Source organism: Marmota marmota, unplaced genomic scaffold, assembly GCF_001458135.2.
Source record: "Marmota marmota marmota unplaced genomic scaffold, marMar, whole genome shotgun sequence".
NCBI classification, from domain to species: Eukaryota; Metazoa; Chordata; class Mammalia; order Rodentia; family Sciuridae; genus Marmota; species Marmota marmota.
In genome coordinates, this window is record NW_026000185.1 from 5,094,179 (window position 1) to 5,109,119 (window position 14,941).

Here is a 14,941-nt window from a genome sequence, read left to right on the forward strand (position 1 = left end):
AAACTAAAAAAAAAAAAAAAAAACAAGTCCAGTCCAGTCAGGCTTCCACTCGGTTTCTCCTCAGACCCTTCTCCTGTCCAGTCTGTGGGTCTGATCGAGTTCCACCTGGGAGTGATATCTCAATAGAGCCTCCTTTGGCGGCCTTTTTAAACCTGCCTCCTTCCGTCGCTGCCCGCCTGCCTGCCTGCCTGGCCTGATCTTACACAAGGAAGTGGTTATGCTCTCAGATGAGGTCTTTCCCTAGGGCACCGCCCCTGACCTTCACACCTATGACCCTCCCCAGCAGAAGTAGCCCTCACTCCTCCCTGCTTTCCTTGGCCACTGGGGACCAGAGGCAGGACTAAAAACCAGGTGGACACTAGTTCTTGTTCTTGTGGTTCTTAATGTTTAGCAGGAAAGAAGAAAAAAATTAAACCAGGTTTGGTATTGTATATCTGTAATCCTGAGAGACTGGGGGGACTGAAGCAGGAAGATCACAAGTTCAAGGCCAGCCTCAGCAATTTAAGGAGACCCTGTCTCAAAAATTAAAAGGGTTGGAGATGTAGCTCAGTGATAAAACAATCCTAGGTTTAATCCCTGGTACCGTTCATGCTTGGGCATGTTCCCTGACCCTTCTATACCTACTTCCTCATCTGTACGATGAGTGCATTAACAGGTCCACCTCTGTGGGTTACCAGGATTCGCAGAAGCATTCTCAACATGAGGGCGGGTACTAAATGGCTGTGTGGGGTCACCTCCCACTTGCAGCTTCTGTGGGCTCCTGTGCAGGCTCCACACAGCTAAGCTCATCCAACCCTCGAGGCACTTCCTGAGGTCAGCACGCTGTCTGCGGCGTTTGCTGGAAGGCTTGGACTACGCCAGCACCGCACAGTCCTTGTCGGTGGCCACCAGGACATTTCCCTCCCGACTTCCGAATTACTCTTCATGCACAGGGGTGAGAGAGTCCTGGAGAAGGCCGGCTGCCCGGGAACACTCTGCCCAGAGGCTCATTTCTTTAGGGGACATCCCCAGACTCAGCCCACAGGTGACTGGATCCATCTGGTCTCTGCTAGCAACTAACCCTAACCCTAGCAAAGTCCCCACTTGCTCTGCTTTGGGAGACCACCCCACCCACTCCTTCAGGAGCCCTGCAGAGGGGCCTCCAGACTTCCTGCTGAGAGGACCCTGGCCCAGGCAGGCTTGGCCTGGTCTTCCTGTTTCTGTGCTTCAAGCCTGTGGTGTCTGAGCACAAGGAAGTGGAGGCCAGGGAACGGAGTGGACACGGAGGACAGTGCTGGGGCAAGTCCAAGGGTAGAGCAGGAGGGCAGACCCCAGGCTGCAGCCTTGCGCACGCAACACGCGGCCCCTCCCAGCCGCCTGCGGTGGGAAGAGCTGAGCAGTCCTTGCAACCAGCAAAGCCCCAAATAAGGACTGTCTGCCCCTTTACAGAGAGTCTGCCAGCGCTGGGGTCAGAGGATTGCTGGGGGCTTCCAAAGTCAGCTGCCAGGAAGCAGGAAAGAAAGAACACGGCAGCTTGAGCGAGGCAGGGAGGCTGGACCCTGGCCAGAGAAGTCCCAGGCGGGGTGGGGCTCAGAGGTGGACTCCATCAGCACCGTGGAGGCCGTCTCAATGACAAAGCAAGAGGGTGGACACCTTGGCTTCAGTTCACCACAGCCAGCTGTGGGCCCTCACACCCTCTTTATGTGTCAACTCATAAGCTTCCTGGGCTGTTGACCTCCGCTGATGACCTCCACTGATCCAGGAGCATAGACGCCCCTCCTCTCTCAGAGCCCCGCCCACTTTTGCCCGGCCCTCCCACCACCTTGAAGAGTGCCTCCACTCAGGTCTGGGGACCTTTTCCACCCACCATGTAGAGGGATGCTGGCAGCCGCTGGAACCTGCCCCAGGACCTGCGCCTTGTCTGCCTAGCACCTGTAATTACTCAATAAACCCTTTGATGTCAGAGATCTCTCGGTCTCTAGAGGTTTGGTGTAACACATGATCTGCCTAAAGAGGGCACGACTGGCCAGGGTTCTCATCTCTAAGATGCACATGGAAATCCAGACATTTCCATGAGCAAGAGGGCGGGGTGGGGGGGGATAAGCAGGAGGACTCAGTGAGTGGCTGCCTTCAGTCCCAGCCCAGCCCCTTCCTCAATTATGTGTGACCCCCCCCCCCCNGAATCCAGGGGCACTTAGCCACTGAGCCCAGCCCTTTGTTGTATTTTATTTAGAGACAGGGTCTCGCTGAGTTACTGCGGGCCTCGCTGAATTGCTGAGGCTGGCTTTTAACTCACAATCCTCTGACGGCCTCCCGAGCCACTGGGATTACAGGTGTGCGCCACCACACCCAGCGTGACCTCCCTTATCTGTGAATCAGGGGTGATACTCCAGATCGTTCTGTGAGGTGGCGATTATTTAACAAAGCCGCATCCCAGGGCCCCCAGAGCAATGCCAGGAGCAGGGTAAGTGCCCTTTTCTAGGTTGATCTCTTGGTTTTTTTTTTTTTTTTTTTGTGTGTGTGTGTGTGTGTGTGTGTGTGGTGCTGGGTGGGGATTGAACCCAGGGCCTTGTGCCTGCCAGGAAGCTCTCCACCAACTGATGCAGTTAAAAACATGATGGTGACAACAACTGATGGACCAAAGAAAATACACGGGCCAGGTGTGGTAATCCCAGCGGCTCAGGAGGCTGAGGAGGAGGCCCACAAGTTCGAGGCCAATATCAGCAACTTAGCGATGAGGCCCTAAGCAACTTAGGGAGATCCTGCCTCAAAGAGCATAAAGGGCTGGGGACGTGGCTCAACAGTGAGGCGCCTGGTTTCAATCCCCAGTCCAGAAGGAAAAGAAAATGCATGGATGTTCTGTTGGGGGTCTGGGTGTGCTTCCCCAGCAGAGTGGTTAAGGGCATGAACTTGGGAAACAAGCCCAGCTGGTGACCTTGGGGACCTCGGCGCACACAGCAGTGGTAGTGGGCTTTGGCCAGTGTCCAGGCATTGCAGGGTAGGGCCGGGAGGACGGCCGCTTCCTTGGTCTCTCCTGCTGCAGGTGGGGGTCGCAGGGCGGAGGCTTGAGCTTGGATTCTGTGGTCAACTGCCACCCTCCCCTCCCCCACCACGTGCACCCGGACCCTGGTGGCTCCCACAGGGACTCCGCCAGGCGCCACCAGAGGCTGATTCTTTCTCTTGCTCCTCTGTTGGGCTGGCCACTGTCCTCTCTCCAAGGCCATCTTCCCTGGCCCTCGCAGCCTGGGCTTTGGTCAGTCCCTCTGTGTCTGTGTCCCCTTTGCTCTCGGTGTCTCTCTTGCTCTCCAGCTCTGCTCACTCTGCTTATGTGTCCCCCAGGGGAGAGTGGGGCACCTCCTCCAAGAGCCCCCTTCCGAGGTCCCTGCTGGGCAGAGCCCTTTGCTGCATCCCCCACTTCCTGTGGCCCCTTCCAGGACCCCATCCAGCCACAATGTAACCCTGGGCTTTGGCCTGCCTGAGTGCAGAGCCCCTAGACCCAGAGTCACCTGCACTGGGGGTGGGGAGGGCAGGCCTCTGGGCTGGAGCCTCTGGGTGGGGGTTCAAGTCTCCCCAGCCGTGGACGGTGGGCCTCGGGCAGAGCAAGGGGCACAGAATGCGGCGTCTGTGTTCAGAAACGAGAAGGCCCAGCAACAGGCAGCTTCTCCCTCCACACCAATGACAGGCGCCATCGGCATCTGGGTGCCTTGGCCCCATGGATCCCCTGAGGCGATCCTTCTCCCCGTGCTCGTCGCGACCCTCGAGCCCCAGGACCCCGCCCTGCGAGGCCTCTGACTCTGTGGGCATCGAGGCTGTGCTGGACCAACTGAAGATCAAGGCCATGAAGATGGGGTTTGAGTTCAACATCATGGTGGTGGGTGAGTGAGGGGCTCACAGACAGCAGGACTGAGGGACAAGGACAAGGCCTGTGGACCTGGGAGTGTCGCCTCATCCCTCAGTCTCAGGGTCCCCGTTCGGCAGGGAGCCTGGCCATGGCACCTCACGGGAGTGCTACAGTGGAAAATCTGGGAACCTGTTATTACAGACAAAAATCACCCACCAAGAGGCAAGGAGGGACTGCGGGGAGGGTCAGACTCCTGGACTTGGGACCCCAGTGCAATCTTGATTCGATGTCATGGATGCTGATGTGGCTGGGTTTCATTTGTAAAAACTGGGTGAAGTGCCCATCAGTGGGTGGCTGAGCAAGCAAAACTTGGCTTATTCATACAGTGGAATATTATTCAGTCATGAAAAAGAATGAAGCATGGACATGGGCTACAGTATGACTGAACATTATTCTAAGGAAAAGCAAATACAAAAAAGAGCTGGGGATGTGGCTCAGCGGCGGTTGAGTGCCCCCGAGTTCAATCCCTGGTACCAAAAAAAGCAAGATATTGTTTCATCTTGAGACAGAGTCTCACTGAGTTGCCGGAGGCTGGCCTTGAACTGGAGTCCTCTGCCTCTGCCTCTTGAGTACTGCCACTTCACGGTGCACTTGAAAACGATAACGGTTATTTTTGCCACGTCAATTTTACCTCAATAAGCAAAGGGGAGGAAAATGTTGAGCTGGACGCTTGTGACCGTGGGTACTTGACTGCGTTGACACTCTGCCCAGAAAACAGTCTGCTTTCTGAAACATCTCACGAGGTCACCAGCCGGAGAGGCTGCCTGAGGTGGGCCCGCCCCGACTGCTGTCCTCTGGTCGCTCCCAGGGCAGAGCGGGCTGGGCAAGTCCACCATGGTGAACACCCTGTTCAAGTCCAAGGTGTGGAAGTCGAGCCTGCCGGGCCTGGGGACGCCCATGCCACAGACATTGCAGCTGCACTCGGTGACCCACGGTGAGTGAGCCCCGGCCCGCCCCCACCCGCTGGGTCCGATCCCTCCCCTCTGCTCTCCCCACAGTCATCGAGGAGAAGGGCGTGAAGCTGAAGCTCACAGTGACCGACACGCCCGGCTTCGGGGACCAGATCAACAACGACAAGTGGTGGGTCCCCGGGTGGGCCACTAGCTCCCACCCCGGTCCTCCGACCCCTGGGAGACACCCCAGCTCCAGAGAGGCCTGGCCATGCCATCTAAAATTGAAGGCCAGCCAGGCGTGGTGGCACAGGCTGTGATCTCAGCAGCTCGGGAGGCTGAGGCAGGAGGATCACAAGTTCAAGGCCAGCCTCAGCTACTTAGCAAGGCCCAAAGCAGCTCAGTGAGATTCTGTCTCAAAATAAAAAAAATAAATAAAAAGGGCCGGGAAGCAGCTCAGTGTAAAACACCCCTGGGTTCCATCCCGATACCAAAAAAAAAAAAAAAAAAAAAAAGTCAGGGGTGGCTCAGACAACGGCAGCCAGCTTTCTCGTGCGTGTTCCCTTCCCTACAAAGTAGGTGCTATCAGCCAAGGCTTCAGGGGAGAATGGCAGGGGTCTGTCTCCCATGATGCAAAGGGCCATAAGGGGACTGAGCCGCCCTTGGGGGCCAGGGAGGCAGGCGGGCTCTGGGGGTCTGTTCTAAGGGGGCTTTTCTGCCCAGCTGGGACCCGATTCTGGGCTACATCAACGAGCAGTACGAACGGTACCTGCAGGAGGAGATCCTCATCACCCGGCAGCGCCACATCCCCGACACGCGGGTGCACTGCTGCGTGTACTTCGTGCCGCCCACTGGTCACTGGTGAGGTGGCTGGACCAGCCAGGGAGGGCCCCCCACCTAGGGCAGACACGAGGAGGAGGAGTGCCAGTGTGGGCTTCGGGCTGGGTGGCCTCTCACTATTCCCTATCCCCGCCACCACTGTCCCTGCCCTGCCTGGGCAGCCTGCGGCCCCTGGACATCGAGTTCCTGCAGAGACTGTGCCGCACTGTGAATGTGGTGCCCGTGATTGCCCGGGCTGACAGCCTGACCATTGAGGAGCGAGAGGCCTTCAGGAGTAGGGTGATCTGGGTGCTCCAGGCAGGGCTGGGATTGGTGTGGCAGAGAGCAGGGTGGGCAGGATGGGCTGAGGTCGCCTGTGTTTGGTTGGCAGATCCAGGAAGACCTGAGAAATCACTGCATTGATGTGTACCCACAGAAATGCTTCGACGAGGACATCAATGACAGGATCCTCAACAGCAAGATTCGGGTAAGAAGCTGCAGGGGGCAGACCGTTGGTGGAACTGGGCTCTCTCTCTGCAACTCAGGGAAATGCACGTGTGCAAAACTGATCCGTCTACAGATTCAAGGTGAGCAAGAAATGGCTCACATCAGACAATCCACAGAAAAGCAAGAAATGTTGGCAAGTCACATCTCTAAAAAGGGGCTTGTATCCTAAGGACTCTCACAAGTCAACAACAAAAGCCTAAAGGGCAAGGACTAGGGGTGTGGTGCCCGTGATTGCCCGGGCTGACAGCCTGGGGGTGTGACTCGGTGGTAGAGTCCTTGGGCTCAACTCCCAGCACTCAAATAAAAGAGCAGGCCAAAGATCTGAGTAGACATTTCCCCAAGAATATATAAAGGGGTCTGGGGACATAGCTCAGTTGGTGGAGTGCTTGCCTTGCACGCACAAGGCCCTGGGTTCAATCCCCAGCACCACCAAAAAAAAAAAAAGAAACATAAAAGCCAGGTGTAGTGGTAAATGCCTGTAACCCCAGCTGATTGAGAGGATGAGGCAGGAGGATGAAAAGTTCAAGGTCATCCTGTGCAACTTAACAAAACTCTGTCTCAAAATAAAAAATAAAAAGGACTGGGGCTGTAGCTCAGTGGTAAAGGGCTTGTGTAAGGCCCTAGGTTCACCCTCCAGAAACGTGTACACACACAAAGATATACAAATGTCTAAGAAACACACACAAAGGTGCCTAACATCATCAGTCGTTAGGGAAATCCAAATCTCAAAACCACAGGGAAAGACCACACCAATTGGGATGGTGTCTTAGTCAGTTTTCATTTGCCGTAATACAACACCTGAGACCGGACAATTTATAAGGTATGAGATTTATTTAGATCACAGTCCTAGAGGGTAGAAGTCCAAGAGAGGGTGACCATATCAGCGTGGCCTCTAGTGAGGGCCTCAAGTTGCCTCACACAGGATGGAAACTAGGAAGGGTAGGTGGACGTGTCCCAAACGGGATCCCGTGGCTAGAAGGAGGCCAGAATAAAGCTGAGGAAGCCCAAGTTGCTTCATGACCACCCTGTGCACACCTGTCTGTTTTAACCCTCATGATGACCCCAGGCGGAGATTACCGTTTCGTTTCACAGGTTGGAGGTTCAATGTCAGCAGGACTGCAGACTTACGTATATAAGGATTACACATGGAATTCAGAATATGTATGGTACATGTGCAATGTGATATATGTTTATAGATCACACGTTATACTTTTTTTTTTTTTTGGTGCTGGGGATCGAACCCAGGGCCTTGTGCATGCAAGGCAAGCACTCTACCAACTGAGCTGTATCCCCAACCCCTTTTATTTCTTATTTTTTTGCAGTGCTGGGGATGGAACCCTTGCACATGCCTAGCATGGTTCTGCCGCTGGGCTACACCCCTGGCCCCGAGATTATATTATTACTGTGGTTATTAACCGGACAGTTTCCAAGGCTACTCTGCCAACCTTGAACTATGCTAAATGCTTTGCGAACATCCAGAGGCCTCCGACCATCCTGCTGGCGCCCTCATGTGCAGCTGAGGCAGAGCAGGCACGGGTTAGACTCTGTACCTTTGATGCCCCGAACACCGTGCTCCCTCCCACGGAGGACAGTGCCCCAGCCTCCTCCCAGGTGCCTCCTCCTCCCCTCCCCTAGGAGCGGATCCCTTTCGCCGTGGTCGGTGCAGACCGAGAGCACATGGTAAACGGGAGGTGCGTGCTGGGCCGGAAGACCAAGTGGGGCATCGTGGAAGGTCAGTGCGGGGACCCCGGAGACGCACTGAGGAGGGGGCGGGAACCAGAGCCCGGCCTGCACCTTAGGGACCTGGGCTAGGGCGGCAAAGTCCACAGACAGCAGCACACACACCTGAGTGGGAGGCCCAGGCGAGCTGTCTGACTTGGCCTCAGTCTCCTCTAGTCAAATAGGCATCACAGGAATACCAGGAGGGACAGAGTGCAAGTCCCCACACAGCTGACAAGGCGATCACGGAGGGAGGGACACTGGGGGGCACTAGCTGAGGGAGCCAAAGGGCCCTGCCAAGGACCAGGCTGGGTAGCAGGAGCTACCATGTTGTCGCTAGAAACGTGTGTCCGCCATCGGTGGTACCATGGGCGAAATCTGATGCAGTGAAGGTGGGCTCACTCCCTGGCTCAGCAGCTAGCTGTAGTGGCCACTGCCCCAGGCCCCAGGCCAGACAGCGGATGAACGAACGGCTGAGAGAACCGAGGGAAGGGCAGAGGGGCAAGATGGGCCCGGGGTGGGGCACAGGGCTCGCTCAGTGCCCGCTGGAGCCACGTTCAGGCCCGTGTCTTGCAGTGGAGAATATGGCGCACTGTGAGTTTCCTCTCCTGAGAGATCTGCTCATCCGGTGAGGCCTGGGAGGCCGGGAAGGGGTCGCAGGGCCACCGTGGTCAGGGCTGACCTGCCTCTCACCACCCAGCTCCCACCTCCAAGACCTGAAGGACATCACCCACAACGTCCACTATGAGAACTACCGTGTCGTCAGGCTCAATGAGAGCCACCTATTGCCCAGCGGGCCGGGCTGGGTGAACCTGGGCCCGGCCTCCACCCAACAGCTGACCACCCCTGCACCCTTGAAGGTTCGTAGGCGGGTCCAAGAGGATCCCAAGGATGAGTTCTAAGCACTTGCAGGCTCCCCAGGTCCTTGCACCCAACCCCCAATACAATACCTATTAAAGGTGGACATTGCTTTGTATTAGAAACTGTGTTCCTTTTTTGGGGGGGCGGCACCAGGGCTTGAACTGAGGGTACTCCACCACTGAGCCACATCCCCAGCCCTATTTTGTATTTTATTTAGAGACAGGGTCTCACTGAGTTGCTTAGTGCCACGGCATTGCTGAGGCTGGCTTTGAACTTGAGATCCTCCTACCTCAGCCTCCAGAGCCGCTGGGATTACAGGTGTGTGCCACCACGCCCAGCTCGAAAATGACTTCTTTGAGGTAGCCTCAGAGAAAAGTATGGTTCTGTTTTTCTCTTTTAATAGCATGAGACCCAAGATCCTCAGGAAGTCAATCCCACTGTCCTGAGCCAGAGCCCAGTCACAAATTGGGCTCTCCCGTTTGTCCTGACCTCTCGCTCTTGGCCTGGGACTAGGCCATGAGCACTCGACTCCCCCACGTCCTTGGTGGCCTGACCTTTGGCTGTCCTCCCTAAGCCACTCTGAGCCATGTGGGCCCTGCCTTCCTTCTTTCCTGCCCTAGCAGACCAATATGGTGAGCAGGAGATCCCAGCGCAGAGTCCCTTGTCCTCCCCTGCCTCAGGCTCTGCAGCTATACAACGGGGGTCGGGGGTGACTGTGTCCCTCTCTGTGGTGTTGGTATTCGGACCAAACTCCACAATTCTTGTTGTGCCTGCCACAACCTGAGAAATGGCACGCGGACAGAGGGGAAGGCAACCGGACGGAGCGTCAGTCCAGGGAGGAGAACCTGTGGCCGTGTGCGAGTTGTCCTCTCCCAAGATCCTCCAGGAGGGATGGACTTTACGTGATGGGAGCTGAGGCACTCCTCAGTGACAACGGTGAGCAGTTATCCTAGCTACAGGTCAACTCCTCCATGAAGCCTTCCTTGACTTCCCCAGATGATGGAGGCTGATGGAGCTCAGTGGTACAGCACTCAGGGGTGCTCGACCATCCCAGTACTTCCCCACTCCCCCCTATATACATAGACGATAAGATAAAAAAACCTTTCAATTTTTTTTTTTTTAATCTCAGTATTTGGTCACACTGATGGAGGACTAACACACTCTCTAACAAACGTCTTAGTGGTGGCACATGGCTACACAAAGGACGAAACACTGTCCCATGCCATAGCATGTTCCCCAGTTTGAGATCAGCCTTAGGCAATATGGCAATGGCTACAGTATTTCAAAACCGCATGCTCTTTGGCACCGCAAGTGCATTTCTAGGGATGGATATTACACCAGCCCTGCGAGCCTCTGCTCGGCACTACTGACGTTAGAGGCTGGATCATTCTTTGCTGGAGGAGGCTCTCCTGTGCACTGAAGGAGGTTCAGCAGCATCACTGTTCTCGACCCACTAGATGTCAGTAGCAACTCCCCCACTGTGACAACTATAAATGACCCCAAACAAGTCCCCTGGGGTACACAGTATGTCCAGCTGGGAATCACTGATAGCTGTGCACAGGTGTGCAGAATATCCTACCAAGGTTCCCAGAGAAGGGTGGGAAACAATGTACCTGTCCACCGGACTCCCATACCACTGTATTAGTTTCCTATGGGTGCTGTAACAAATTAGCACATACTGGAGGCTTGTCAGAGTCTAACATCAGTATCACTGGGCAGAGGAGGGCTCACGCACTGACCTAGCCACCATGTTGCCCCCCTCTGACTCCAACTGCCTCTTCAACTTTTCTTCTGAGCAGCTTTCTTCTGTGGTCACTTTCCATTCCAGGAACCACAGGTCTGAGTGATAAGCATCTTTATGACAAGGGACTGAAACTACTCCCAAGTAACAGTGAGTCTCAGCAGATTACCCCATGATGGGTCTGCCCCCTAAACAGAAGCTGAGGGAGCTTCTGAAGGAGCTGAGGCTGCCCCCCCTAAGCAGGAGCCATCATTCCACAAAGGGGAGCGAATTGCCCTCAAGCCACCATGACCTTCCCAGAACTAGTCCTGAGATAAGGATCGACCAGACAATGGCACAAACAAGAGCCAAGCAAGCCCCCCAGCCCCCAGCACTGCCTTGATCCCTTTGTCTTTAAACCTCACAGTGTCCGTCAGCTATTGAAGACAGATCTTTGGCCACTGCACCTCGGTATCTGCTCTTCCCTCGGTGGCCACACTGATCAAAGCTCCTGTCCCACTCTTGGCCACTGCCTGTCTCTTTGATTGTCATATTGGGACAGGTGGAAGAGACTGGTCTGTCAGGACCCCCAGAGCCAGGGTCTTTGCCCTAGAACTCCAGTAAAAGGGCCCAAATCACAATCTGAGAAAGGACATGCTCCAGAGGAGACAACGTCGTTCTTTCCCCAGCTCCTAGAGCTCGGTTCTTCACTTTGTGCCCACTTTCTCTATTTTTTAATACTTTTTTAGATGTGGAGACCTTTATTTTATTCATTTGCTTACACGTGGAGAATCGAACCCAGGGCCTCACACATGCTAGGCAAGCGCCCTACCACTGAGCCACAGCCTCAGCCCCCCTCCCTTGTTCCCAGGGCCACACTGCCTTCCCCTGGGTCAAGTCCCCCTCTGCTTCTCTCTTATAAGGACCCTTACTCTTGTGATTATTGGGCCCACCAAAATAATCTTTCATCTCAAAATCCTGAATTCCATCCTGCCAAATCCCTTTTGTCAAATAAGGTAACAACATCTTTAGATTCTAGAGAACTAGAACAAACACAGTGATTCCAGGAGGCATATTTAAAAAAAAAAAAAAATGTTTCCTTGAAAAAAAATTTTTTTTTTCTTGGAGCTACTTCCTACTCCTCTCCAAGCCTTACCCTGATCTCTCTTCACATCTTTAACATCCCTCTCTCTGGGGTAGGCTGAATTCCAAAGGCCCTCTGCAATGCCTTTCCTAGCCTCAGTTTAAATAGTAGTGTGTTTATCAAAAAAGAAAATGCAACAGTTGTTGTGTGATCACACCTGTAATCCCAGCCCCTTGGGAGGCTGAGTCAGGAGGATCAGAAATTCAAGGCTAACCAGGGCAATGTAGTGAGACCCTGTCTCAAAACAATGAAAAGGGCTTAAGGGGGCCTGGGGTTGTGTAGCTCAGTGGTAGAACGTTTGCCTAGCATGTGTGAAGCACTGGGTTGGATCCTCTGCACACATAAAAATAAATAAATAAAGGTATTGTGTGCATCTACAACTTAAAAAAAAGGGCTTGAGGTATAGCTCAGTGGCAGAGCACCCCGGAGTTCAATCCCAGTACTGGGAGGGGAAAAAAGCACATGTGCACTCTGTAATCCCAGGGACTCACAGGAGGTGAGTTCAAACCCAGCCTCAGGGGCTGGGGATGTGGATCAAGCGGTAACGGCTCGCCTGCCATGCGTGGGGCTTTGGGTTGGATTCTCAGCACCACTTAAAAATAAAATAAAGATGTTGTGTCCACCGAAAACTAAAATAAATTAATTAATTAAAAATTCTCTCTCTCAAAAAAAAAAAAAAAAAAAACCCAGCCTCAGCAACTTAGCCCTGAACAACCTCAGGAAGACTCTGTCTCCAGTGAAATATAAAAAAGGGCTGGGGATGCTGCCCAGGGTTAGACACCCCTGGTTCAATCCCTGGTACCAAAAAAAAAAAAAGGCAGCTGCTGTTCCCTTTGATGTGACAAGGAAGCAACAGAAACTGGGAGACAAGGAAGCACAACATTTCTTGGAAGAAAAAAGCCAAGAGCCTTGTGAAATCTGTCTCGTGTCCCACTGCACCGCTTTTCTGTCATGGTGCTTTCAGAGCCCCCCGAGGCCCTGGAGTTGGGGACTTGAGACAGAAAGATTTCCTCTACCTTCCTCAAAGCCGGCTTGAAAACCTGCTGTAGCCTGGTCAGCGAGCCTCCGAGCTTCGCGAAGTCGTTCTCCGGGTCGTACCAAGTGGACGTCTCAACAGCACAGAAACTACCGGGTCCTTACAGAGACGAGGCGGTTCTGCAGCCTCCCCGGGTGGGTCCGAGGCCGAGGAAGCGGCCCCTGCCCACTCTACTCCCTTTGCCAGCACGGACCACAGATGTGAGTAAACAATTACGTGCAACTATTTTGTTCACTGTCTGTCTGTCTTGCTGGAACACTTGAAGCAAGCACAGGCTCACAGCTGGGTCACCTCGGCCGGCCCATTCGGGAACACAAGGAGCAGCTTTTAAGCCGGTGAACGAGCTGCAACACCCTGGGCAACCTGCGCTGCGCTGTGTGGACACCGAGGCCAGGGCGTGCAAGGGGCCGGCCCGTTCTCGGAGACAAAGACGCGGCCACCGGAGGCAGCGTTGCCGTCCTCTGGGGACACAACACCGCCTCTTGCCAAAACCGGCACGTGCTCAGCCCGGGAGCGCCTGGGCCTGCGCGAGGCATCCTGGGAAGTGTAGTCGGCCCGCTTCCCACCCCCCCACCTCCAGCGATCGAGACTTCCGCTCCCGGGGGGCACCGTCCTCGCGAGGCTTTGAGAAAGACACGCCAGACAGCTAGGGTGGCTCTGGGCCAAGGGGAGGGGCGCGCGAGTGGAAGGGGCGGGGCCTGAGCAGGTTTCCGTTTTGAGACCCCGCCCCCGGAAGCCGTCGTGGGCAGTGAGCCCCCTCCTACGCCTTTTAGGCGGCCACAAATTGGAAGCCAGCCTCCGCATTGTAGGGAGACGTCAACAGACACTAGTATGGCAGTATGTAAAAAAGTGGATGTGTAACCGATGTGATTGTGCAATCTGTATGCGGGGTAAAAATGGGAGTTCATAACCCACTTGAATCAAATGTATGAAATATGGTATGTCAGGAACTATGTAATGTTTTGAACAACTAATAATAAAAATTAAAAAAAAAAAAAAAGGTCCAGGGGTGTAGCAGGGCAAAGGATATTATTTGGGGAGGAAAGGCATGTATGAGTCGACCTGGGAGACCCTTTTTTCCTGGGCAAAAACATCGGCATGTTTCTTCTTTCTCCCTTCACCTTTTATTATTATTTTTTTAAATGTTTTTTAGTTGTCAGTGGACCTTTATTTTATTTATTCACATGCGGTGCTAAGAATTGAACCCAGTGCCTCAAACATGCTAGGCAAGTGCTCTATCACTGAGCCACAACCCCAGCCCATCCTTTTTAGTTTTTTGAGATGGGGGGGGTCTTGCTGTTTTCTCTTTTGCCCAGGCTGGTCTTGAACTCCTGGGTTTAGGTGGTCCTCCTGAGTCAGCCTCCCGAGTAGTTAGGACTGCAAGCTTGTGCTTCTGCCCTCAAGCTTCTTATTTTGAGCAACTTTTGCTCTTGGAAATGAAGATGGCAGAGTACTTCCTACTTCTTTTTTTTGGAACGGGTACTGGGGATTGAACTCAGGAGCACTCAACCACTGAGCCACATCCTCATCCCTATATTGTATTTTATTTGGAGATAAGGTCTGAGTTACTGAGTGCCTCGCAATTGCTGAGGCTAGTTGTGAATTCCCGATCCTCCTGCCTCAGCCTCCCGAGCCACTGGACCTGCTTCTTTTCGGTACAGTTTGACCTGCTTTCTTTGATCCCTTAATGGATCAGGTCAGTGCTTGTCCTGGCCTGTGTATTCTGTGCACATGTTCTCTGTAGAACACAGCTACCTGGTTCCCAGATGTTTGCCTTTTAGACCAGTTGTGAAAGCCCTTGGGGGCACATGGAACCAACCGGAGGTGGCCAGGCCTCCTTCCACCAGCTGGCAGAGCCCAGTGTTCTGCCCACCTTCCTCCCCAGGCAGCCTCCGGGCCCTGGGCTCATTTCTCTCACATCTGGGCCAGGGGTGCAGTCTTCCCTCTTCCTGGCCCCAGCTGTTCCTGCCCTCAACCTGTGCCACACCTTGGTGGCTTCTCACACGTTCTCCCTCTGCTCTCCCACTGCTGGGGCTGTCTCCTGCTGCTTCTCAGTGTCCCTAGCCATCATCATCTCAGGAGTGTGTGTGTGTACTGTGGGCCTCCATGACTTTCCTTTTATGGGTGGGGAAACAGGTCTAGAGGGGCCCGGTAGCCGAGCTGGCTTAGACACATCTGAACTCTCCACCTCCTTTTTTTTTGCAGTAGTAAATGGACACAATGCCTTTATTTTTATGTGGCGCTGAGGATCGAACCCAGTGCCTCACACAGGCTAGGCAAGCGCTTGCCACTGAGCTACAGCTCCAACCTCCTACCACCTCTTCCTCCAGCTTGTCCTGTCAATAGTTCACAGGCAGATTTGAAC

The 14,941-nt window shown here is 54.1% G+C and overlaps 2 protein-coding genes across 3 annotated transcripts in view; one reads left to right on the forward strand and one right to left on the reverse strand.

The window, feature by feature from the left end:
• Window positions 1-13,067, reverse strand: part of Smim22 (small integral membrane protein 22) — a 14,742-nt gene extending 1,675 nt beyond the window's left edge. The window contains exon 1 of one of the 2 annotated variants that reach the window (XM_048789210.1): window positions 12,557-13,067. The gene's annotated coding sequence lies outside the window, so the exon portion shown is untranslated. The remainder of the gene's footprint in view (window positions 1-12,556) is intronic. The other variant, XM_048789207.1, reaches the window with a different exon arrangement.
• On the forward strand, window positions 3,692-8,775 carry Septin12 (septin 12). Its single transcript, XM_015490775.2, has 9 exons — window positions 3,692-3,854; window positions 4,689-4,814; window positions 4,879-4,960; window positions 5,494-5,631; window positions 5,772-5,889; window positions 5,981-6,076; window positions 7,732-7,828; window positions 8,392-8,443; window positions 8,516-8,775. The coding sequence occupies exons 1-9, from the start codon at window positions 3,692-3,694 to the stop codon at window positions 8,715-8,717; spliced, it is 1,074 nt and encodes a 357-aa protein (XP_015346261.1). The 3' UTR covers window positions 8,718-8,775.
• Window positions 13,068-14,941: the final 1,874 nt, after the last annotated feature.

What these genes read in the sequence shown, in the direction of transcription:
- Septin12 (XM_015490775.2), top strand. Translation starts at nt 3,692, where the DNA reads ATGGATCCCCTGAGGCGATCCTTCTCCCCGTGCTCGTCGCGACCCTCG. An exon ending in GAGAGGCCTTCAGGAGTAGG is followed by an intron (nt 5,890 to 5,980) that starts GTGATCTGGGTG and finishes TTTGGTTGGCAG; the next exon opens with ATCCAGGAAGACCTGAGAAA. An exon ending in TCCTCAACAGCAAGATTCGG is followed by an intron (nt 6,077 to 7,731) that starts GTAAGAAGCTGC and finishes CCCCTCCCCTAG; the next exon opens with GAGCGGATCCCTTTCGCCGT.